Here is a 25,939-nt window from a genome sequence, read left to right as displayed (position 1 = left end):
CTATATTTTAATTGTATCACAATCTTGTGGTGTTTTGAAATGATGAAATTATCAATAAACTGAAATGAACCAATTTAGAAACCACCATCTTACCTAATCCTGATCCAGGGGTCATGGGAGGCAGAGAATCCGTCTCCTCTGGCTCTTGCGGCTTCTCTTCTTGTTCTTCCACACCCCATTGCTGAACGTCATCTTCTGTTACTTCAATTTCCTAGAAGCGCGCCGTTATTACTTGCAAGCAATGTTAGTTATAACAAGAGCATCGGAGTATCATACAACTCTAAATACTTACAGCTCTCAATTGCTTCAAGTCAACCGTTGATGCGGTAGCAATTGCAGTCATTTTTGCATTTATTTGAATTCTATAGGAACATGTCAGCAAGCCTATTCCAATTTACCATTGCTGATTAGCAGAACTAGTGAGTCACAAAATGAAGCAAGCTTTGCACACAGCAAAAAAGCAAGCCTAGTTATAGGTTTCTAACAACGATCAATGGATTGAGTATGAGTATCTGATAGAAATGCAGTAGCACGATAAAGACATAACCCGGCTGTAACCACATTGAATTGAATAAGCTTGCTAGAGATAATGTGGATCTGGAAATCTATGCAATTGGAGTCTAAACTTAAAGTGCAGATATCTGTTTTCTGCAAAAATACTGCCTGCCTTATAGACCTAATTATGTATGAATATATAAATCATATATCCACCTTCAACAACGAAACATTATGCTATTATATTCTTGGAAAGGGTTTCTAATGCTGCCAAGTCAATCGTCTATGAAATGTCATGTAAGATAGGCTTCAATATTTAACCGACTATACACCTGCCTATTTAGCTGCTCCGTAAAACTGCCAATGCCGTATTTCCGTCTTACACTAATCTCATATCGTCTCTTGTACCACTGCACGGCTATAAAATTCTTCGTCTCAATACTAGCAATCCGGGATAGAATTTCAGGGAGCATCTCTCAGAAGCATCAAAATGACAAAAAAATCAGATAATACCGACCGCTAACAAAACAAACCATTGATAACAAACAAAGGACGGGTATAGCCGGCGCAAAAAACCTATCATCATTCCACGAGAATTCCTGTAAATTTGAACGAATCCAAAACAGCGAAAGTGTGGTTCTGGTACATCCTCATCCTCTTATGATTAAATGATACACTTGAAAGACCACAGCTACATTAAACTACTGATTACTGTGTCATTACATGTCTTTGGTAACTAAGGAACAGCAAAGGAACCTTGTAAATCGACACCAGCGATACGGCTGAAACTATTGTTTCATCTCCCCACCAAAAGAATGTGTCCAGACTATATAAAGAAAAAAGTTTTGTGAAATCATCTAGTGCCTGATGAGATGTATGGCAAGGAGTTAGTAAATCATACATCATGAAGTGTATGACAAACATCATAAGAACTGTTTAAGAGTTATGATATCACATTATGTACTTGAAGTAGGTTAATAGCAACAGCGAGTGCGGTTTCTATCGGGATACTTCACTTCAGTCTTAGTAGGTAATTACGGTGGGGTAAGGCAAGTGCGTGATTGCTAACCAAATGCGTATCAGCAAATATAGCTTGAAGGGTAAACAGATATTTGGAAAAATCTTTACCAATGCTTGCGATAATCTCTTCCTGTAGTTAAATAGCACTTGTTCCAGCTCTTCCGACTGTAGGTATTGTATCTGCCGACTCTGCACTCGATACTGCAGACTTATTTCTGAATACAGAGGAATTTAGGGACATTATGAGAAATTTATATTTAAGGCAGTAGAAAGACGTGTCTTACTTAGTGTATACACGAACACATGTTGATACCTTACCCGATACTGCTTGATTACAATTTCAGAATGACTTTGATTTTAGAGTACAATACGAGATGTCATAAAAAGCAGTATCTATGTCAGAAGCAAAAACTTTTATAAGGAGAGTATAACCGTATAATCTTGGATTGTGTCAGTCAAATGTCACATGGAAAACCCAACTAAAACAAGATACAGAATTTTTGTAAATGTACTAAACACAGCGATTAACATTCACGCATAATGATTGAACGAACTGGGTGCTTAAAATCAAATCCAGTTACAAAGTACAAGAGAAGCTCACAGAAAGATACGATACAGTATTACCACAGCAATTGTAAATGTTACCAAGAAGCTGAATCAGGATCATATGAATGGAATGCTAGGGCCTGATATACCAATAGCTATATATAGATACATCAAAATATCAATTACAGTTTTACACTCTACCCACAAATGAAGGCTAATTTATTGATTACATACTGGGTTGCTGCAGGATTTGTCTAAAATTTATATGATCACACGATCCATGTAACAAAGTGCAGTCAAAAATCCAGTTACCTTTGCGAAAGTTAATCTGATCTTGTTCATCATCTGTTACGGAACCCTTCAATCGCACCAGCTCTTCCTGTGTGTTAATTATTCAGTTTACTTAAAAGTTACCAGTACCTAATTGTTGAGTGAGTTCCTTTTTCTACTGAAGTGTAACGGGTCATACGATGATCTAGCAACTCTTTGTAGTCTCAAGTAGTGTGCCATTTTATCAAAATCCAATCTTGAAAGACAATATTACAGAATAGAAAGCAAAATCATGAAAAAATTTCACAAAAAGCAAGTACCTTCAAGTACCTTCAGTTCATACCGAATGCAGGAATGAGATACTACACCACCGTGATGAAGCCATTCATATAAATATGTTCACATTGTTTAGTAATTAAGAGACGTGACTTTTATTGACATAAACTATCATCGCACCACCATATCTGTCTACATCAGTGGTTCCCAAAGTGGGCGCCAGCGCCCCATGGGGGCGTTCGTGAGCGTGAAGGGGGCGCTGACCATGAAATGGGCGATTGGGGGGCGCTGGCTAAAAAAATTGGGTGGTAGGGGGGCGCTGAGAGCAAATGTGGACGGTGTAGGTTTAGAAGGCAACTATTGCGTATAGTGTTGAAACGATTGATTATTAAAGCAGCTAGGTTCGCAGTAAAAATGCATAATATATTCAGTAAGGCAATTTAGGGTCGTCTGTCTATTTATTCAGCTGTACCGGAAAAGTCCATTGTTACTTGACAATGTTATTCCTGCTCATCAATAGACTAATTTAGCAGTCGGCAGCATCCTCGAAAAGCGCGGTTCATTGTGTGCTGCTGTGAGAACTACGAAGTATATTTGAGCAGTTATTGCTCACTGCAAGATGTGATGGCTTTGTAAGAGAAACTGTCTTACGTGATTTTATTATCTGTTTCAAACGATTGTGGATTTTTCACAGCGCTGTAAACGTGGCCTTCGACACGGCGTTCTGGTTGCGAGAAACGACATCACTCCTACTTGACGGTCGTATTTCTCAAAATTTAAGGGTAGAATATATCCGTTCTTAGTAATGATAAAGGTGAACATGGCACTGTCCGTATTCGGTGACAAGTCAGTGATAATTCACCGGAATTTTGCGACACGACAACTGCTCCAATTCGCAAGTTTGCTTTAAGCTATCAGTCCAGCTCGACACCTGATTTTAATGGAGAAACATGAATCAATCCTCTCACAAAATTACACGGGGATGGTTATTCGGTTCCAGGATACATTCGAATTAGAAATTCCTCACCGAATAATCAATCCATTTTGTGTAGTTTTCAGACATGAAATGTTTGAACAGCTGATTACATTGTAGTTAGGGTTACCATGCGTCCTCTTTTAAGAGGATTTGTCCTGTTTTTGAAAGTGTCCTCGGAGGACGCCCTTTTGTCCTCTTTTTTGAGAATTTGTCCTATTTTTTGAAAATTCTGGTTAAATGTACGTGGATATTGGACTGAGATATAGGAAATCAGCGCTCGGGTAACGGTCTGGCGGTTTTTTGGGGACCTGAGCCAGGAAAAATGACCTTTTTCTTAGTCAACCAGCCACTAACTCGAAAAAAATTTATCATTTTTTCCGGAATTTATTCCAGCATCGTAAGTCTGAACATTTTGAAAAAGCTTCCTCTTCTCAGATTCCCAAAATATGGTAACCCTAATTGTACTGTAGAACAATTTTGAGTTCGATTGATTGAAGATATTGAACTTTTGGTTGATTGATTATTCTGGATACACAATTGAATAAAAAATAAACACTCTCACAGGAGTCGGGTTGACTTTTTCGTCGTTGCCCGTCTCCGCTCATATTTGATAGAACGTGTTCTCAGCGCCGTGACCAAGTTCCTGACTCACACCAGAAACCGACTTGCCAGTAGGCCTACATGAAGTGAACACTGGAGATTTTAGACTGATATTGTTCCTATCAAAAGTCAAATCCAATATGACGAGAATGATGATAATGATACACCAGCTTCATTCATCTAATTATTAGCTGTATTAAATGCAAAACAACTTTCGTTTTATGATGACGCGTGGTGAGGGGGGTGTTGGGGGCCGGTGGCACTTTATTCGTGGTCCAGGGGGCGGTAGCTCAAAAAAGATTGGGAGACACTGGCCTACATCATTGCCTTATAATGTTCAATTTGCTCTGAGGAAGCATAGGATTGCAACGATTAATATTAATATCAATATTATGATTAATAAAGCTTCAATCCCTTCAACCAAAACTCAGAGACTCAAGGATCATAGCACGGACTGTAGTAATCGATTCACGATTGAGCAATGCACAGTGCGCATACATGTTCCCTACCAGTGACGCATTAAGGATGTCTTCGGTTTGAGCGTGTAGAGAAACCGACTTCTGACTTTGAAATTCTTGCAATTGCCGTTCCTGAACTGCTATCTGTCCTCGCAACTTCCGCAATTCATCTTCGAACATGAACCGGCCATGGTTTGCCTCCTTCCGGGCAGACTCCAACTCTTTCTAGAATTATTTAACGGTGACAAAAATGAAGCGTTGCGTGTCAATGCTCTTCATGATTGAGAACAAACTTTGAGATTGTCCAATTGCTGTCTCAGGCTTGCTATGTCTTTACTTTTGTTTTCCATGAGCTTGCTGAGCTTTTTATTTTGATCCTCTTTGGTTTTGATTTCTGAAACCGCATAGTTGTTACGAATAGACTGACGGAATCTATGCTCGGGATTAGAGATGGTCACTAACAAGGTACTTCTACTTTTTCGTAGTACTCAAGAAAGCTTTGCATACTTGCAGTACTTTCTAGAATGGTTGTTTTCAGAGTACTTCCACTTCTACTTGAACGGTCTGTAGATCAAACTTTCAAGACAGTATTCGGAGCAATACAACCCGACAGAATATTATTCATTGCGATGGTACATGATGACATAACGTAATTCACATGAAGTTAATTATATGAAATAATTCATACAAAACCTTGTTGAGCTGCCTGCAATTTATCAGTCGCCTTTAAAACATCTTCTTTGGCAAGTTCCAGACTTCGTTCCATTTTCTTTCTGTTCCTGTGAGAATAAAAGGTTAAAGCAGAAGTTCCAGAGAGAACGCGCATGCGAGCTTACTTCATCGATTTACTCGACAGAGCAGAGTGCATCGTATTCATGCATTCCACAATACCGTGATTTATGTCGTTCAATTTTACGAAAGCCGAGTCCATCGTATCGAGCGCCGTTTGTATGTTTTCGTTAATTTGCACAACGTCGAGCCCTTGCAAGCTATCTTCAGCAACGTCATCGACTTCCTCTGGCGCGCCGTACGTTTCAAAGAACTTCAATGATAGGAAAATCTAGTTCAGATTCTTTCAGTACCGGAAATTATCATATGAAAATAGCCTTTATCCATAAAATGAACCTTCAAGTTGACTACGGTGTTCACTAAATATTGCAAGCAGCTATTTTTATTCAAAGTCAAGTATAGCACTTTATCACAAGTCCCGTCTGCGTGAAGGTCTAGGACAAAGGTAAATTATTGTGGGATATGCACTAGCGATACACTGATACTCAGCCAGAAAGGTAGGATATTATCAAGGTTACCAGAAATATAAGAATAAGAAAATGCATATAAAAGTCAAAATCTCATAATGCTAGCTGATGATATAAAATAATTACATTCATTCAGCAATTACTTTGTGAGATGGATAACAATTATATGTTGGTTTTTATTTTCAGTTTTTACTCATTGAGTACAAAAAACAGTGGCTAACGGAATTTAAATACCGGTTTATAACTAATTTGAACTATGAGTCGAGTGATCTTAAGAATGGCACCAAAATATATATGACAATGCTAATATATACTCCAATATTTCTTATTATATTGCGTAAAGTAAAAATCAACCGTATTCCTATGGTGCCACTTCAAAGCATTATAAGTCTTCTTGTAGGCCAGTTTAGTGTTTTTTGGGGCTTCATATATCGGAACCAAGTATTGAAAGTGTAAACAAGCGCATTAAATTGAATTTCCATACCTCTGAAATTTGATTCAGCAATTGCAGCCGTTGAGAACAGGTTTGTTGAAAACCGACAATAAAAATTGTCAACTTCTGCTGATATTTGTTCTTTTTAATCGTATCGTTAACAATAGATTGCAGCTCAGCCTGTTAACATTGAAAGAGATATTGAACAAAGTGTGGAAATCAGGGTCGTCCCGTAATTTTAAGTAATGCAATCCATACGATGTACCATACATAAAGAATATATGATTTTCCATAGTTGATTTATCTTAACCGTGTTTTCATGCAACAGTTCTTTTGGAATAGTACTAAAATTGAATAGTGGTCTCACCATGTCTGCCAAGAATTCTATATTGGATCCAGCAGGAGGCTGGGAAAACATCTTTTCTCCAAGTTCATAATCGTCAAATGCCTGGAAGAAAAACAACATCAAAATATGGACAGGCGTATAAATAAATGTCTTGGTAGAATCCCAACAAACCCAATATAACTTTTTATGATGCAACTGTACAAAGTATCTGCTGGTTTATGACTGATAATGATAATAATCAGGGCATAGATGTATATTCGAGTTGAATAAGTTGACATATATAAACCTTATACAGTGTGTTGTACTTCGTTGAATGATACTGTTCGGGTAGAAGTAGGCTAATGATTTAAAGGCCACTGGAATCCATGCAGTAATGTAATCTACCTTCATAGTGTATGGGAATTTGATCCGCAAGTGAAATTTGATCTTACCCGCTGTAGTCTTTCTTTTATGAGGGATAGCTCCTCTCTCGTTTGCTCCTGAGCCCGCGCCAGTTTACTCCTTTTAAGATTCTCGAACACATCAACATCAGCAGAAATCCCAACAGGTATGTTGACTTCTATAATCTCCATCGTCATCTTTTGGTTCTATACCTTTCTACCAGTGGCACCGTCGGCCACAAAGGAAATGATCAACAAAACTTCCCGGTGCGTGAATACGTATTATTTTAAATTTTATTTATTTGCATAAGAGCGGCAGTGACAGTGACAGAACGCATGATATCGTGTGTTTGAAATGGATCGGGAAACTGATACACGATTCAGAAAGCCTTGTGTTTCTGGCTTCGCAGTATACCTGTTGCCTTGGATTCGGCTTCCAAATATGCAGTCGAGCATGCAGTTCAAAGTTCAATCAGCGAACGTAACTCACTGACCTATAAATAATATTCCATAAAATAACATTCGTCCGGATATTCCCAATATCAATATCCCAAGATTGTAACATCCCGAAAAATGAACTACAAACCGGTTGTTGTAGTAGTACTTTTCTCTTTTCGAAATAGACAATCCACATTGCAGTACACACAACCAATGATATGTATATATATCATTGACACAGCTAAGTCGGTATTAAATGGGGTTAAAATGACATTCCCTGTCAACCAATCGCAAGCAAATACCTAGCTAGGCGTACAAATATTATTAGTATTAAAATAGCGTCACACTATGGTATTCACTCCATATATAACAGTGACATTGGTCATGTTCATGCTCTGCTATTTACGTTGCCTAATGCAGTGGTTCCCAACCACCACGGACCGGTGCCGTTCCTTGACAAGTTTTCTGCCCGTCCGTCACACATATTAGCTCTTTATATCTCATTTCGAAAATGCAAGAAATTGGGTATATGGCAGATCAGTGCGCCAATCACCATAATAATCATTGGCGCCGATTGTTCGGAGCTCTGTCCGCATTAAAGTCCGTCGTTCGACGAGTGCTGCGCCCTGCGCCGAGCGACCAACGTGCCTTTTTATATGCCGATCAACCTACCCGCATTCTTTTATCTGACGATTTAGCGATGCCGTTCTTATCCGCTGCTCACGTCAAATGCTGCTGATGTTTACTGTTGCTCAATTAAAGTGCAAGCCGGCCAACGTATTCGCCGACTCTCTGTTGCGGACCGCAGAGGGAACGCGACGTAGTCTTTGACTTAGACAGCGTGCCATAACGCGCCATGGGTGCTTGTCCAATTGTCCATGTTCATTGATTAGAGAAATGAGTCACCCGGTCACAATGGCACAAGTGTTCCTGTAAAAAAGTAGCCTACACCTCATTGCGGACAAGTTATATGTGAAAGCTACGGACACTTTTAAACAAACTTCAATTTAGCAAACTCGCTTGGCAGTATAATAGAGCCTATAGCAGGGACGGGCAACATGCGAATCACTACTCAACAGCAGCGGAACTGGTCTCCACCCTTAATAATAAACTCCAGACTGAAAATTTTCCCATCTGTATTCAAATTCATGCTTATTCAGGCTGTGATATCTTCCCAGATATAAGAAAAAATCATTGGAAGCATTTGTTGCGTGCCATGTCAAATGCAGAATATGAAGTGAGCTACCTTCTTTCTTTTACAATCCCTGACGTTCGCCATTTACATCAATAATTTGCGCCAATCAATCTGTACCGCCGTAGCGAAAAAGATAGGGTTTATAGTATGGATTTTATTTACATCTGCGTTAATCACAAACCAGTATCAAAAAATTACAATATCAATTGCACATGACGCAATTACAACAGCGCAGAATTGAAATATTCATTGATTACGACGGTATGTTATCAAACTTAAAAAATCTCAAGAAAACGTCTCACGAAGGACAAAGTGCATAATAAGCCGACCACAGGCTAAAAAGTCCGGATAAAAAATGTACTGACTTGAAAACGACAAAATTTAAGAAGACATTCGTAAACCACAAACTCTGGAAATGCCACAATCAAGTTGATCAAAATTGAATGAGCTTGAGTGACGCTTCAAAGTAACGAAAGCGTATAGCAATATGTCACAACAATGTAAATAAATCGTAAAAAGGTGAACACTGAACAGACATTGGGACATAGTCACTTGTGCAGGCCTACCGTTAAACAAATAACACACATAGTCTTCACGATCTGTTTAAAGACTCTGGTGAAATGAAGCAATGCCCTCTCTTGTATTTACTAAAATGCATTCGTAAATATACGTTAATTTTCAAATCTCCGACCGCTACAGCGTATAGCACATAGATGACGAAAGCACAGGATAAACAATTTTTCGTCAGGTCACTGAGTTAAGAGAATTGACATTATCTTCATCAATATCATGGACGGACATTCTATCCACCGAAGTGTTACGCTTTAAGCCATTAGATGCAGTTCCCGAATCATTATCTTGATCATTTGCAGGATCATCTTGAACTGGTGAAATCTCCATAGGTGAGGAAGTACCAGGATTTTTCGAACAGTCCAGTATTTCGTTATACCTGTGAAGATACACGGAAACTCCGATTTGGTGATCAAATTTTTTAAAGATATGGCTGCATACTCATCGTCGTCGGAGGCGGCAGGAGATTTCAGTTTGCTTTCGTCGAATTTCAAGTCGTCCTGCACTTCTACTCCGTTGCTCGCCACGAAATTTTTCAACCAGCTAGGGATTTCGCCGTTGCCTTTTGGCTTGGCTTTATTCCTTCCCGACGATTTGGGAACGGTCAAAGTGTCGTTATCTGAAGATTTGTGTCGGTAAAATAAAAAAGAATCGCACCAATTCCTAAGTAGCTGCAAAACGAGAGATATGCTCAACTCAATTCAATTTATTGCTAACAATTTCATCATTTTAATACACCACAAGACTGCGATACAATGAAACATAGGAAGGTGTCGAAACGACTCGGAGCAGTCTTCGAAATCAGACACCCACCTGACCTAGCTTTCCTTAGTTAATATTATCACATGTTAAGTAATTTATAGACAGATATTGATAGTTTTGTGATGTATCATGCATCAAACTAGTATAATCCCTGGACACAGCTCAAACCTATATTTGTGAACAGAACACTGATTTTCAGCATTGAAGTCACGGATATACTGCGATGAAAAATATATATATATAACGCCACAGCGATGGAAAATAACTTGGAGAATCGTATAGCTTTTTCATATCGTCAGGCATCTCAAATTAGTCATGAAATAGTGTTTCATAATTTCCAGACATTGTGTTTCATAATTTCCAGAAGTTGTTCCAAACCTAAACCTATTCATTTAAGCCAGGGGCGGGCAACTTCTCCGGTCGGCGGGCCTGATATGGGAACCTGAAGTGCTCGGCGGGCCGGATTACAGAATCGATACATTAATTGCGTATTTATACACCTATGCAAGGAATAAAACGTATTCAATGTAAACTTTAAGTTTAAAGGATATAGACCAAAAACAGTATTGAGTGAATTTATTAACCAAATGTACTTCAATAGCTGTTGAAGTCAATCAGACATTTGTGGTCGATGAAAGTTGTCAACAAGTTCGTTGAACTGTGGCTGCATGTCGGATGTAGAAACCCTTAGTAAAGACTGCACGTTATATTGGAACGCAGCCTTGTCTTGTTTATTATTCATGGTCGAAAATGTTTGCTCACAAATGTATGTAGACCCGAACAGAACAAGTAGTTTATCCGGTTGGCAAACTTGGATTGAGACGCATAAAATTTGTCAATACTTTCAGATTATAATTCGCTTTCAGTGTAGAAACTCTCTTCGGGCTGCTCAGAACCCCGTGGGCCGTATGTTGCCCGCCCCTGATATGAGCAGTATGCATGTTCCAAAGCACCAATTTTCTACTTGTGTGAAGTGATTCATGTCTGCTCTACGTACCAATATTGTATTGAAGAAATATTATCCGAGATTACACATTGATTTCCTCCGACTGAATAGCATAAAAACACTGACTTTGAGTACTTGCGTCTGTATCATCATTGCTTGCTACGCTCGGTTCCGATGATGATTGTGCCTCCGACACTTTCAAAATTGGCAATGGAGGCGTAGATTCCTCTTCCCTCTCCTCGATTATTTGCTGTGAGATTTCATCGTTTGACCTGGAAACAGATTGATTGTGTCAAAGGTATAAAAAGATAATTTGCAAATGCTGTCTGGTGGTGGAATAGAAATATTGACAGATCAAACAGGAGATAGTAAAGATAGCATCAACATAAGCGTACCGAGAATGAAAAGATCAACAACTATAAATACACAAGACAACGAGGGTGGGCTTACCTTCTGGTGTTTAGAAGACTCAGTCGGCTGACATTGGACTTCATGAGGTTAAGCCTAGACTGGTGGCGTTCATAGTTCATCTTCCCTCCTCGTAATCGCTTGGCAAGCTCTTGTGCCTGAAATGGTTTTCAGGGTGATTTAGATTGGAATAACATGGATTAAAACCAAGGCATGGATCTTTGACAGAGTTAGCGAAAGTCGTAACCATCGGTACTCAAGTAGAAGTAGAAATATGCAAGTAAGAAAAAAAGTAAGTATTTAAGGCTTGGTTTTGCCTAAAAAACTGAAAACTGTCACGAAAAAGTAGAATTAGTCTAAAATAATATCCAACTGAGAAAGTAGTGTGACTAGGTAAAATCTACTTGAAGTCCTTCGAAAAGCTACTGACCACCTCTGTACTTTGTAAACATAAGGGTCACCATATATGGGGATCCGTTAAGGAGGACATTTTCATAGATAGTTTTAGGAAAACGAAAACAGCTGATTTTGAAATATTCACTGGAAATCTTGTGTTGACTAAAAAAAAAGTCATCACTATGATTCGACTCCCGAATGACTCGCTCGAACGTCCGCATTACCTATTTCGCCTCATTTATGCCGATTTTCAGTCCACCCTATCCATTAGTCTAGCACAGTGGTTCTTAACCTTTTTTCGTCCAGCGCCCCCTTTCAAAAATTATTGTGCTCCAGCGCCCCCCTCAACTTCATATTGTAAGGAATGTAATAAAGACAATGAGTAAGAGGGAGGGCCGTAACAGCACTTCGTCAACCCCCCTAAAAACGATTGCCTTGCGCACCCATAGCGTGATAAACCGAACTTTTGAGGGCTTCGCCCCCACGAACCCCATATCGTGATTTTGGTGGTCAGCAAAGTTTGTGTGGCCTGGTCGCCCTAGGTACCAAAATTTGCTATAATGCATGGTAATTGCATATTTTCCATAATGCATGGTAATTACATTTATAAGTCGCTATAAACTTTTTATCCTCTCAGCCCACGTAATCAGATTTACCAGTAACACTGAGTGAGCTGTTGTATAGGAAAATAAGTTGCACGTAATTAATAATTAAACATATTCGGGCGTTCCCGCAGGTACAATTATTCGTTACCAGGGCCGTAACAGCACTTCGTCAGCCCCCCTCCCCAAACATAAAACGTTGGTCCTGGGCCCCCATCGGGTGATAAACCAAACTTCCGGGGGACTTCGCTCCCAGACCTCCATTAGGCTGTCCGCTGATAGCCTATTAGGTATCTACATTGGGTGTCCATTTACTGAGGGAGCTATTCTCGCCTAGTCGCGCGAAGTGCGAAAAATTTCACTAATTAATGATTGAATTGGTCAATATCATCGGGAATTGCATGTAAATTGAGATCAATTTTTATCCTCTCTCTGCTCACGTAAACACATTTATTTACCGGTAGAGCTGAGTTAGGTGCAATGGTCCCTCTAAGCTGCGCACGTGCGCAGTGCTGACACGGTCTCTGCGCACAGAAAATCTACGTTGCGCACAACAAATCCGGAGTTATTACCTTTTTTTAGTCGTTACGCACTGTTGTTCAAGGGTCAGCGCAGTGAGTTGTTGAGTGTGCGCAGACTCATCAAAACTTAAAGCGAACATTGTGAGGTTTCTTGGAAACTGTAGGGCCCGTTACCAATAATTAAACATATTCGGGCGGGTGAACCCGTTGGTATGACCTCGTTGCATGATGTTATTTCGTGACCCCCTGTCTGCAATATCAAAAAATATAGAATCGCTCAACGGGGATATCGCCCAACAGGAATATCCCTGTCGCCCAATCGTACTAAACTAAAAGACGCACACCATTTCAGATTGGTATTTCTTCACTGACATATAATTTTTCCCTGCCAGATGGAATTCGTCTTCTGGGGTTCAGATTGCCAAGACAGGAACATTCTCTGTCAGTCATTTAGGCGCCCATGGACAATTAAACCTATATGTATTTTGAAGGCTATATGTAACGAAGTTTTCGGTGTGAATTTGCTCTGAATACTCATTTAGGATATGTCCTATCACCACATCATCTACTGCGAAGCCATTTTTCTCCAGCGCCCCCCATACCGCCCCCCTGAGCCCAGCGCCCCCCATATCGCCCCCTGAGCGTTTCCGCCCCCCTTCAACATCGCCAGCGCCCCCTGGGGGGCGCTGGGGGCAAGGTTAAGAACCACTGGTCTAGCACTAGCTGTAAAGGCGGGCGAATTGCAGAAAAGGAGAACATTTGGGCGCTCTCAGTGAAAATTTTCAATTTCCTCACAAAGGAGGACAAATCCTGTTAAAGGAGGACGTATGGTAAGCCTACCTAACATTCACTTTCTCGAAGCCATTCATGTCAGCTATAACTTATTGGAACCAAAATTGTGAAATCCAAAGACTCGAGTGATTATGTTTATACACTACTACCAATTCTACTGGAACAGCATCCACGGAAAACTACTTAGTTTTTACAATTTGGATTTTAAAAAGTAGGAAATGATTTTGAGATAAGTTTGCGTGTCTTTTGTATATGAAGTAGTCCCTGTATCATAGTAACTTAATATATTATGGAAGATTTTACACGAGTCGCGAAGATACATATTGTAATTTGGAATTTAGTCACCTCTGATCAACTGCTAAAAGTATGCGAATCCAAAATCAAACCTACACTTCAAAGCTACTTATCAGGCTGCTTTTCAAATCTTTCATTTTCTCCTTCCAATTGAAGTAGTTTTGACATATCTTAGATATTGCTCAATATATCAAAAATTGAGTAGAAATTTACAGGGTTATTTCTACTTGAGCAATGAGCAGCAACTCTGAATACTTTTACCACGTCTGCGTAAGACATCTGTTATCACATTGTGTGGTCTCAGCAACGCAGCGTTTCCACAGACAAATGCATAAAGCGGTTGGCGGAATTGTATGCAAAGTAAAAGCTAATAAACATGATCTAGTAAAGAGTTTATGACCTCTTGCTTATTCATCACGGTCATTTCGCCGTGAATGTCCCTTCTCCAAGTGTTGCCGTCTTTCCTCATTCTCATCTTCCCTACAGACGGCCGATGCGGCAATTGCGAACCTGAGAGCGTGTTGGTGGTTGGTATGAAAATTGAAAAACTTCATACATATATCTGAACCTATTCGTACATACCCGTTAATGGCGACGCTCTACCCATCGGAGGAGTGCCCGGATCTTTCGGAAGTACTTCGTTTTCGACCTTGAAAACCAACGCATATCAACCCACTATTCAAAAGCACTTCAGTACTGATTCTACCTGGAAGTTGACAAATTTGACGGATTTCTTTTTCTTAACGGGAGCATTCATATCTTCTGTAAATGGGTCGTCCGACGCTTGCATGCCGACGTCGAGTGCCACTTTTTTCGGAAACCATCCGTTGGGCCCGTGATACATGTCCCCCATAGTTTCCGAGACGTAAAACGTTTGACCTTCCTTCACGTTCATTTCTGCCGACGTTTTGGCGTCGTAGGGTTTCAGGATTTTCACCACACGTTTCAATTTTACAACATCTGAGATGAGAAAAGTATGGTAAAGTGCATTGCAACACGGATTCGCTTGCCATTCTGTGATGAAATAATGCCAAAAATCCCAGTCCAATTCGTATCTTGTGATATGAAGGCAAATAATTAGCAGTATCCGATATGTTCCACGTCATTTCCATTGGTCTACCTTTTTATGTTATCTTCGGTTGATATTAATTTAGTTCATGCCTCTTATTTACATGTTCTAGGACTCTAGGCAAACGTGGCTGTTTGATCGAGAGACTACGGCAAGTTGTTTTAACTCCTTCCTATCTTTTCATTTTATCGCAATCTTGCGGTGTCTTGAAATGATGAAACTAATATTAAACTTAACTGAACTGAAATGACTTTATTTACCTCAGTTGAGTAGATTCATCATAGAGCTAGTCATCAAGTAGAGTGGTAATATTATTGAGTGAGAATAATAATGCTCCTTCAATTCACTTGCCCCTGTTCGGATCTACACCAGGCTCTGGGAGAGTTTGAATTAAGTTACAAACTAAAATTGTCTTCCATATTTCATCAAGTACGGTGTGAGTGACAGTGATATTTTGTGGTGACTCTTGTCTTTTCGACGCTGTCATATATACAAATAGATATATACAAATATTATACAAATACTAGCTGTTTTAGTTGATAATAGAGACAACCGTACCAGATAAAACTGTTTCAAAGTCAATTGTGAGGATTATCTACATTAAGATCTTTATAGCACACTTTCGTGATGGATTGAGCGCAATTAATGCGCGATCAAACAAACAGACACAATCTGAAATATCAATCCTATTCTGTTACCGGATATGCTCAGTTTCGGAGACGGAACGTTCAAGGTGTTTGTGCTTGTCGCTTCTTCTTCGGCTTGCTGCTTCCTTTGTTTCTCTTTTCTCTCTCTCTTTAGGCGTTCGCTTCTTGCTTTGAATTTTTCTCTCCTATCCATCCCCAGTCCCGCTCTGGGTACCGTCTGTTCAGAGCTGTATAAAAGCGAAGGGGACTCGTCTCAGCAGGACCATTTGTTTATGAAAGTTTAGTAATTTACACATTCGGTAAAACGGATAGGAACTGTTTTGGGCCGGCTGCAAATCAACGATGACCACTGACCATCGTCAATATTCAAAATATATTATAATTAATAAAATACAGACTGTCACATTCCGGACTGATTTCAATACAAAATCCTGACCCGGACAATGGATAATAATTCTATTCAGCTAGATCAGGGGTTCTCAGCCCTTTCTTCGCCGTGGCCCATTTTCCGGTTTGAAAATGTGCTGTGGCCCACCTCTAATCTGAAAGTCATAATCCTGTTCAATGCGTGATGCGATATGCCTATTTCTCTAAAATATGCGCATTTTTCTCCTTATTGACTAATGAAATTAAAATATGAACATGTCGGGACGAAAATTTTCAAGTTGAATGAATATCTTCAACAAACGACCAACGAAATAATCTTGGGCCCCTTCTAGCTCCCCCGATTGAGGGTGTGGGTGCGGCAGTTACGGCTCTGCTAAAACTTCTGAGTATTTTATGATCGTCCGCTGCTCCATTCGCTTCGCGAAACACAATGATCGGATTCCCGCATACACTGTGTAATGGGGATTTTAGTTCCACTATTGAGAGGAATAGTATAATCATGCTGTACAATGTACATTTTATGTCACGTACTGAACCAACTGAAGTTGCGATGTCGGTATATTCAATCCAGTGATACTATCAATCCACGTGACTCTTCCATTATGTACATTGATTTCCAGGCATGCAATTTAAACAAACTCCAAATATTAATGCGCTCCGCTGAATCCTCAATTCATTACTATTCGTTGCGGTGGTGCAGTATACCTCCACCAGAAGTTGCTAATAATTTGCAGTTGTGGCCATTTTTAACTTACAATAATACGACTTGCCGAAGTACAGTAAATCAATCACACTTCATTCCGAGTTTATTGCACGTATACACCTCATTCAACTGCATACGACATTATGACCCTGCCGGAATAATTGGTTACTTCAGCATTACCTTCCAGGTATTGTATACGCGAAATTATTTTAGTTGCTGTTAGCCATAGGTAGTTATAGCCAGTGGAAAAAGCCGCTGTTTCTGCCTCCCATTTTCGACTTGAGATGTGGACTCCATACCTACCACTGCGTCTCATCGGAGTCGGATAAAAAGCTTAAAGTAGCCAACGTATAATCAACTAATATGAATTTATTTTTTAGTTAATAACACAACAAATATTACTAAACTTAGATTATTTCTAAAATTTTTCAAATAGCTCTGTGGCCCACCTCAAATGCTCTTGTGGCCCACTCTTTGAGAACCCCCGAGCTAGATACACATTTTTATTTCAGACAGAGAGACATTTATTGATTCGTCAAACATAAGATTTGACTGGAAGTGACGATGTGACTTAGCAAAGTAGGAATATATGCGCGCAACCGAAATTACATTTATATATTATATTACTTGTCAATTTCACAAAAAAAGTACTATGGCGCTACATCAGCGTTTGTAAATGAACTCTAGCAATCCATGGATTTTATTAGAATCAATTCCAGGATCAGGATCAGAAAAACTGTTTAAAACCCAGGAATTCCGGGTTGGGGATTTCTTGAGGTCCAAACCCTAACAGACACACTAATATTTTAGACACTTTTTATTCCAGATTAAAAAATAAAAATAAATAACATAGCGGAATATGTATAGATACTAGTTAGGACCGCCACCACCATTTCTTCCCTCGGGAAATAGCAAGCGAGTACAGGCGCTGAAATTACCTGGGTTGGGATGGCCATGCCCCATCCGGTAGGCTTCCCCTCTTCCTAGAAGACGATGAATCAGACGAAACCCGGAAATTGCGATTCCTCGATCTCTGCGAGCCTAAACACGACAGATAATGCATAACCAAAAGCTGTGTAGTCGGATAAATTCCATTCGACACATACCGGACAGTCTCCCAAGGCTGAGTATCGTATCATCGACAGAGTCATTGTCATCGCTTGTGTCAGTATGCACGCTCGTGATCGCGATAGAGCCTCTCGGTCCGGTCCTGCCGAACTGCATGCCGACGGTATTCGGAACCGTCGGAGGATTGGAGAATTTCCTGGCTCGGGTGCTAGCAAAGATTCCGGTGAAAGCGTCTTTGGCGGCCTCGCCCAGCGAACGTTCCTGGGGATATTGAAAGAGTGAGTGGTTTTCTCACTCATTGTTCATTTTTCGAGACGCTCGCATTCGCAAACTGGGGGCCATCGAGAATTTTGCAATGTTTGATGATAATGTATATATAACAATGAAAATCATTGATACACTTGTAGTTAAATTTCAATAATTCAAGGCAACGTGTGACATTACAGCAATGAAAATTAGGAGAAGGTCCTCGACTCGAAAATATTGATAAAATCACATAAGTTGGTCTACAGAAGCATTAAATTGTTGAAATTCAATCATGTAAGCATGTCAGCTGGATGATAACACACGGAGACATATGCAGAAGTGTCACACAAAAATAACGTAACATAGCGGTCGCTACCACTTACATTTTATTGTTTAAAACTAGTCCGCACACAGCAAAAAGATACTTACCGATTTCTCCTTACTCATTCGACTGCCGGCCGCCATATTATTACTGGCGACTGACTCTCCGTCAGGAAGATTCTCGTCCATGCTTTCGAAATCAGGCGCAGTCTCCGATTTTGTAGTAATGGCCTTGTCGTCCCTCGCCAACTTTTTATACGCTTCAATTGATATCGCAACAAACAGGTTCATCACAATCATATCAATGATCAGAAAGCACGATATGAAGTAAAACGCAGAGGCCCAGCCTGTCAGACAAACACAGAATGCCTGTTAGACATTGTCAACTCGAGTGACATATTTTCTTCAACCTCACCGGCGTCTATCATTGCGCCTAGCATGATTTGGTGCCAATCGTTAGTAGTCACGATTTGAAATACAATCATGAGAGCGCATCCAAATGTTTGAAACCCGACGCCGCAGCCATATTGCACATAACTTCCCTCGAAGCCCGTAGCATTGCTTTTTTCCAGTGTGCTGCGCGATAGAATGTGTGTTTAAAATTAAATGTTCCAATCGACGACTGTGCGCCACATACTTATCTTGAAATATTTCCAATCCGAGAATGGCGTAGAAGTATATGATTATTACGACCAGCAGGATGAGATCGAACATGACGGGATATATGTTGCGTAAGATATGAACCGCGGACCGAGCTTGTTCGGAATTGAACAGTAGTCTGGCGATGACCGCAAGAGAGGAAGTCACCACACATGCTCCGAGATACAATTGCAAATTTTGAATCGTAGTACCGAACCACAAAATGTACCTAGAAATATGCAAATTTGCGAGAAAACATATCACAACAATTCATGAGCTACACTCAGGAATACATATTTGTGAAAATGATTGTTTGACATCTGAAATCATTATTAAGACCTGTTACTTGACTAGAAGTGTATGATAACGGCTTGTAGTATTCTTTCAATCAAGCACCAGCACTGGCCTAGAATATGTAAATGAGAGTCATACACACCGGAAGTAACGGAAAAGTAACAGAAAAGTAACAGAAGATATATCGAGGAGCAAAGTATATGAGTCGTGAATAGTGATGGGTTCTCAAGTTTAATGTATGATGTCCTTGAAAATCTTAGGCCAGATATAATAATAATAAATTGAGAATAAATGAGATCTCGACCCATTTCAACACCTGCGAATCAGATAATTGTGTCGCATTTTATGATGACTTCCACCAAATATATCCATGAAAGATTGAAATTTCTTAGAATAATTGTTATATATCAGTCACGGAACCTTAATCAGATTAGAGGACTGATAAAATAAAATTTAAGCTCACCACGTAAAGTTGCCCACGACAGCAATCACAATCATGGAGATGTCGAGTATATCGAGAATATTCAATAACTTTGCACCGTCCGCAGAAATTCTCAATACCAGTTCCACTACAAACACAAATACTATCGCTGTCCGCGTAGCTTGGAAAGCAAGTTGGGTGTTATTGTTTATGCCGCTCCACATTAAGCAGAAGAATATACTGAAAACAAAAACACATGTAAGAGACATGTTTAGAATCTCATCTCCTTCCTAATGTAGTATTCATAGCTTAGTAGATTTACGGGTGTTATGTGTTTGAACGGATCAGATACGAATGTCGTAAACCATAAACGAGCTTTTACCAGAAATTCCATCCATTCAAAACAGGCAATGCGCGATGAGATGCACCAGACACACTGTTGCAAAGTCATTTCTTTCTTTTAATGTTCATTACTTTTCAGTTGCCTAAAGTAATACTGGTCGATGCGTACCTTCAGTGATAGCTTTGTACTTGTACCTTGTACCTTGTACTTTGTACCTTGTGTACTCATGCAAAAATAGATGATTGATGATGCACAAGTAAAATGTTTCGACAGACTTTGAGGCTTTTTCAACACTCATAAAAACTATCTGATTGCGCTTTCAAATCAAATCCAAGATGAATATTAGTGCCACAAAAAAGCACTATCCGCATACTTTTTGTTTTGGGGAAGGGTATGATACTGTATCAGAGTATAAAATAATTCAAATGCGTAGCGATATAGCTTTAAAAATTTGAGCGTAACGTATGAAGTTGAACTAGGATTGACACAAAGCAACTGAAGTAATGTATGTAGATGTAGAAACAAATCTTAGATGACTAGTTAATCATATTGCATAGTCTCGCAAAAGTTATTGCATCACCACACATACCTGTGAAGAAGAATAAGTACGAGAATGGCCATCCCGATTCCATTGGCCTGAAAAATTTGTGTTTTCATGGAATTTAATGTTTCGAAATTTAGTAAGATATACCTCATAACGGGATTGCCAATACAGGGTGATTACTTGTAAATTTACTTACATGAATAATTCTACTGCAGCATGACCTAAGTCTGGAGTAACCGACGGAACCGTTGGACGATATATCATCGTTGGTCTCGTTTTCAAACTCGATGCTTAGAGTTTGAACGAGTCTGGTCGTCCAATCGTACGTGTCAATGTCCTCATTGCCTTCGCCCATATACTCAATCAATTGAGTGATTTGATCTTCCGTGTTCTGAATTGACAGAAGAACTGTAAATATTGAGTTGATAATGTGACGACACAGTGATTCGTGACTCATCCGCAAAGTTTTGTCAAAACAAGATCGTAATATTGAAAGACACAAATATTATCATTCCCGTCTCTTGAGCGCTATGCTGACATGGTAAACTTCAAATACGAGGACAAACAACATGGCTGACACTTCATGTTTTATTATCAACGTTATGTAATGCCTGAAGCGAAGTTTCAAATCAAATTAGAAAACTTTTGACTTCGTCCATAATATTACAAGTTTATCTTGTCATACATTTAGCACACAAAGACGTGCATTCAGTTGTTTGGTGTCAATTTCAATTCTCTAGCAGGAATTTGTCTTATACATATCACAATAGGAGTATTATTAAAAGGGCGTGAGAATTTTCACATATTTTCTCCATTCTGCTGGAATGTCATGTCCTTATATATTCAATTTCTCTTGAACCATTTGTCAAGAATTTGACGTCAAGCTCACGACATCTTTCGTGAAGTGACAAATTTAAAGGAAAGACTTTGATCCTCAAAAGAGAATACAGATGTTCATCATTTTTGTTCCAAATGGCCGTGACTCCATTGTGGAGACGAATACTATAAGATAACTTACCTTGGGCTTAAGCAGTGCAAATAGTTTTAAAAGTTTGGGATCATACACGCTAAGATAACCCGTGCCATTCAAGTCTAGAAGATTCCAAGCTCTTATTAATTCTTCTCTCTGCCTCCTGTGAACACAAGAGGCGAATGATGAATTCGGTGTTACAAAGGTATGGCTAACTGCAGATGTTGATCCAGTATATAAGTCTGCCAGATCAAGAAATTTTGTGACAACAACATTCTGGAAGGATCATAAAATCCTAAATCAACAAGAGTCCAATCTATATTAAATCAACAACACTAAAACGTTTTAGCGGAATAGACGGCCAATGTCCTACTTACAGCCTTTCCATTTTGACATGCTTCTTGCTGTACTCCCAATAGCTTTCGACTATAATAGCCAGGAGAATAGCGGTCAGAAAAAATACGCCGGCATACAGATAAAACATAAAGTAAAAGAAATTCGCAGTGCTCTTGAAAAAGGCCGGGATGATGATGTCCTGCAAAATGCAGCAAAAGTTGGAGTAATTTTTGATAAAGATAAACATCGACATGCTATCGTTCACTGTAATGGAATTCATTCATATTTCGAATATTGTAATACCTTGTACCGGCATGTTAATAGTCTATCCATTTGGGTTTTGGTCTTCAGACCAGAACTACTAATTCGTATGAGAATCGATAGGTTTTTACTCACTTTACAATGGCTAGTTTGGGTGGAAGTTTGATTTGGGAAGTGTGGGCCTGAATTACCAATATGAAACAGTGCGAGTTGTTAGTTAGAGTCAGAGTCCCCACATAGTAGCCTTGGAGTCAAAATTTGAACTTGGTTAGTTGAAATTAATTTCTAGTTTATGATAAATGGACGGGAGCTGCTTAAAATTTGTTCCACTTTCCAGTCCTGGTTCAATTAAGACAACAAAGATAGTATTACTCAAGAATATTTTGGGGACATCAACTCCGTGAAAAAATGTTCAACTCTGCTAAGATTGTTAGTGCGTGTATTTAATATGCCTCGAGCATGAAATGTCAATATTTGGAAATGTTCAAATACTTGTCGTAAAGTCCATAACGTTGAGGTTTAACACATGGAAACTCTCACCAGAACAATATATAAGGGTCATGTTGACCTGAACATTTTTTATTCTGAGCAGATTTAAACATTGGTATATGTGGTAACCTCCGGACTTACTGACCATTCATATTTCCGGCAGTTCTGTACTGTAGATTTCATTTTGCATAACTGGCTTATGATATTGAGCATATAAATTTTACTTGCAAACGGCGAAAACCAATTAAACGTGTGGATAGCATTGCACAAGCAATATTGCAACGATTCTGGAAACAAACAAACGTTTCACTATGCCAAAATAGTTTTTTATGCCACTATGACAATTTCCGAAATATCTCCCTCCATGGGTGGCTACAAGATATTAGTATATACTTACCGGGTAATTTTCAGTCGACATCAATACGAACATGTGAACACTGGCAATCGCAATATTGTCGAAAGCGCTGTTTAAAAACAAACATTCAGGGGTTACTAGCAACAATGCAATAACAACTTTATTTTGCAATCAAAGATGAACTGATATCATTAATCATTTGGAAAGCTTTGACTCAAAAAATTCCAGCTAGATTGAAACACAATTTTCAATCCAAATAGAATTCTTACCCAGAGTAGACGCTGGTACAGTTTCTGAGAAAACATAAAAGATAAAGAAATTTTTAATAAGTAAATATTTGTGGTACCGTATCTGTCTCAGAGTGAATTACTAATCAATACCACTGTGTAAGCATCGAAATGTCAATAGAAGGACCCTGCTGTGAGATTTCAATGGTCAGTTTACCGACGGCCTTGCTTAGTGTATAGCTACCACCTCAAAGCATACAATAAATCAGGATAATGATTTATAAGGTCAGATTCCACAAAAGAGATATTGGACCAAGGCAAAGGAATCTGAATCTCCTTATTCTTTCCTAGATTCCTTCTATAGGGTAGTATATGTAATGGCCTAAACATTAATAGGCAGCAAATTGCCGTGGAATTTTAAACATATACAATGACAATAATGTAACGGAGAAGTAGGTCTAGCCACTAGAATTACCTTGTCTTCAAGAGAATGTAAGTTGAAGTATTTTGATAAATTAGAACTATCAATGAGTAACGTCCTACTTTTATATGATCAGGTGGCCTGAAAAAACAGGTGCATGCCTTCCTTACTTATCTTGAGTGTGCTTGAATTGCTAGTTTAACATATCAATGAATTTGAAAAATTAAACACTTGAACCCTACAATCAATATTTGAAACCAATACATGATATCAATCCAATCAAATTTACTCACGTTTGATTAGGATCGGGACAATCCTGGCTAACTTCATGATAGTCCAACATGTAAAGGTGTAATCCAATGGATGCAAATGTGAAGATAAATATTAAGATTATAGCGAACACCTGTTGATTTGTTGCAGTGAGATGAGTGTTCTAGCGGCACAATGTAAATTTACCAAACCTTGCCCAGTCTGGACATAATGCTGAGTAATACTTTGAAGATATGAGAAACATTCTTTGATTTGCAGAGTAGCATCGCGGCACGTAAACATCGAAATGGTGCGATTAAACGCTAATAAAAAAGTGTTAGAGTTAGGGAAACGATCTCTTCCGAAAATAGCTTCAAATTTTAGCCAAACTGGTTTTAATTGAATTATTTTGTCTAAAAGATATTATTATTCAGTTTAGTAATAAAATTAATATTTTTGCTGGTGGGAACAATTGGTAATGCCTGCCTATAACACAAGACTCGACAGCAAGTGTATTAAGAGAATTTCGCTCATCTCACGTAAAGACAAACTGTTCGATTTCATACTGAGAAGCATGAACAACTATACTAGTCGAAGTGACATTTCACCCAAAATTGACAATTAGAAAAGCTTCATCATGAATGTTAACAGCAGAATATATTTTATACATTTACAGAGCCTATATACAGAGCACAAAGGTGCTGACCAGACTTTGAGCTGTCGCTTCACGGCTTAGCCGGAACCGGAGATACATCATGGCTACAAAAACTGGTCAACCAACATCACCGCTAAAAACTGCATGCATCACTTACCTCTCCCAATGCCCTCTGCAGCACCAGGATCACATAGTCTACAATGAACATTGCAGTAAACACGAACTCCACCCTACACAGAGCAAGAATTGAACTATGTTAGTGCACGCTATTCAAGCAAACACCAAAGCATTCTCAAAGAATAAATTCAACGATTGGCTACGCAACTCGGCTAAACTGGGAAGCAAGATAAGTCTAAACCTGAAAGGAGAAAGATAGTAAAAAACTAGCTCAAAGCCAAGAAGCACACTGCTAAAAAATTCCACAAATCTTACCGAATCCAAAAGTTTTCTTTCGCAGACCAAAAATGCGACCATGACAAAAACCCGATCCACAGAATAATGTCGATGATATAAATCATTGTGCACAAGGCATCGATAACCAGAACAGATGCATTCATGACCCAATCGCCAAGCCTAAACAATATGAATCACTGCAGGTAGTTACGACACACTCGAATTCCATCAAAGACTTACCATTGTTGTCTGATAGGTGTTGGAGTGGGAGACTGCTCCCAAAAAGCCATGAAGCAGTGCAGCGCGATAAACAAATAAATAAGATACTCCCAATACGGACTCGAAATGATTTTATAACACCTGAAGAAAAGTGGTGTTCAATTTTGATATCCCCGTAACAACGATATGAATAATGCCAAAAATCAGCAATCACGACGGTTACCTTTGTACATAGTCTGATTTCATGAGTGACCTGGCCCGGCCGAATTTGCCACGGCTGTTGATGGCGTCGTTGATGTGAGCAGCGGCAAGGCGGAGCTTGAAATCTTCGTCATATTTTGGTGTGTCGCACTTTTTAAAAAGGAAAATATCGATTGCCTGTTTTCACAATGATTGCAGACGGACCAGGCAATGATTGAAAACAATAGATGCGACGAATTTTAAAAAAGATGTTCGGATTTTCATCACAAAATCTTATCTTAATTTCATAATAGTGAATGAACGGACCCTATTTTTGAGGTGGGAATGCCAACAATTAAGCCACATGTCGTAAAACTGAATATAGCCCTACAAGCAATCGATTAGAACAGAATAATAATACTGACAACACCACATTGGTTATCAAAAGTGGATGAAGGATATAAACAACTAGTCTGTAAGCAGCCATAGTTAGCATTGCGATGGACAAATCAGTAGGTGGAA

General features: G+C 39.2%; 2 protein-coding genes and 1 long non-coding RNA gene across 4 annotated transcripts in view; 1 reads left to right on the top strand and 2 right to left on the bottom strand.

Annotated features, from left to right (window-relative positions):
* The window catches only part of LOC145433585 (uncharacterized), a 20,358-nt gene extending 11,664 nt beyond the window's left edge, over positions 1-8,694 (bottom strand). The window contains exons 1-10 of the mRNA XM_080310723.1: positions 7,108-8,694; positions 6,698-6,778; positions 6,382-6,510; positions 5,478-5,683; positions 5,335-5,420; positions 4,935-5,035; positions 4,693-4,866; positions 2,374-2,440; positions 1,624-1,730; positions 94-211 (exon numbers count right to left, since the gene is read on the bottom strand). Of these exons, the coding sequence (XP_080166849.1) occupies positions 94-211; positions 1,624-1,730; positions 2,374-2,440; positions 4,693-4,866; positions 4,935-5,035; positions 5,335-5,420; positions 5,478-5,683; positions 6,382-6,510; positions 6,698-6,778; positions 7,108-7,254 (1,216 nt within the window). The 5' untranslated portion in view covers positions 7,255-8,694. The remainder of the gene's footprint in view (positions 1-93; positions 212-1,623; positions 1,731-2,373; positions 2,441-4,692; positions 4,867-4,934; positions 5,036-5,334; positions 5,421-5,477; positions 5,684-6,381; positions 6,511-6,697; positions 6,779-7,107) is intronic.
* Positions 7,085-11,287, top strand: LOC145433591 (uncharacterized). The gene is made up of 2 exons (XR_013913144.1): positions 7,085-7,223; positions 9,562-11,287. It is a non-coding gene; the product is annotated as an uncharacterized LOC145433591 (long non-coding RNA).
* On the bottom strand, positions 8,829-25,939 carry LOC145433586 (uncharacterized). Of its 2 annotated transcripts, XM_080310724.1 has the most exons (26): positions 25,461-25,939; positions 25,259-25,378; positions 25,058-25,198; positions 24,783-24,855; positions 24,183-24,293; positions 24,015-24,124; positions 23,343-23,366; positions 23,116-23,182; positions 22,010-22,167; positions 21,681-21,795; positions 20,859-21,053; positions 20,708-20,754; positions 19,818-20,015; positions 19,059-19,289; positions 18,837-18,997; positions 18,530-18,768; positions 17,893-18,115; positions 17,725-17,827; positions 15,748-15,923; positions 14,687-14,940; positions 14,563-14,629; positions 14,381-14,490; positions 11,418-11,533; positions 11,094-11,239; positions 9,701-9,878; positions 8,829-9,638 (listed from the first exon to the last, which is right to left on the bottom strand). In XM_080310724.1, the coding sequence occupies exons 1-26, from the start codon at positions 25,481-25,483 to the stop codon at positions 9,434-9,436; spliced, it is 3,591 nt and encodes a 1,196-aa protein (XP_080166850.1). In that variant the 5' UTR covers positions 25,484-25,939; the 3' UTR covers positions 8,829-9,433. The 2 variants fall into 2 exon arrangements, with proteins under 2 accessions (XP_080166850.1, XP_080166851.1); XM_080310725.1 differs by lacking the exons at positions 24,783-24,855; positions 25,259-25,378; positions 25,461-25,939 and having other exon boundaries at positions 25,058-25,188.

This window comes from Botryllus schlosseri, chromosome 2, assembly GCF_051294905.1.
Source record: "Botryllus schlosseri isolate E-star chromosome 2, Bs_hap1, whole genome shotgun sequence".
Taxonomy (NCBI): Eukaryota; Metazoa; Chordata; class Ascidiacea; order Stolidobranchia; family Styelidae; genus Botryllus; species Botryllus schlosseri.
This window is presented reverse-complemented; position numbering and strand designations above follow the sequence as displayed.

What these genes read in the sequence shown, in the direction of transcription:
- LOC145433586 (XM_080310724.1), bottom strand. Translation starts at nt 25,483, where the DNA reads ATGAAATCAGACTATGTACAAAG. An exon ending in GAATGAGTAAGGAGAAATCG is followed by an intron (nt 18,116 to 18,529) that starts GTAAGTATCTTT and finishes CAATATCCCCAG; the next exon opens with GAACGTTCGCTGGGCGAGGC. An exon ending in AGTCTTCTAAACACCAGAAG is followed by an intron (nt 11,240 to 11,417) that starts GTAAGCCCACCC and finishes ATCTGTTTCCAG; the next exon opens with GTCAAACGATGAAATCTCAC.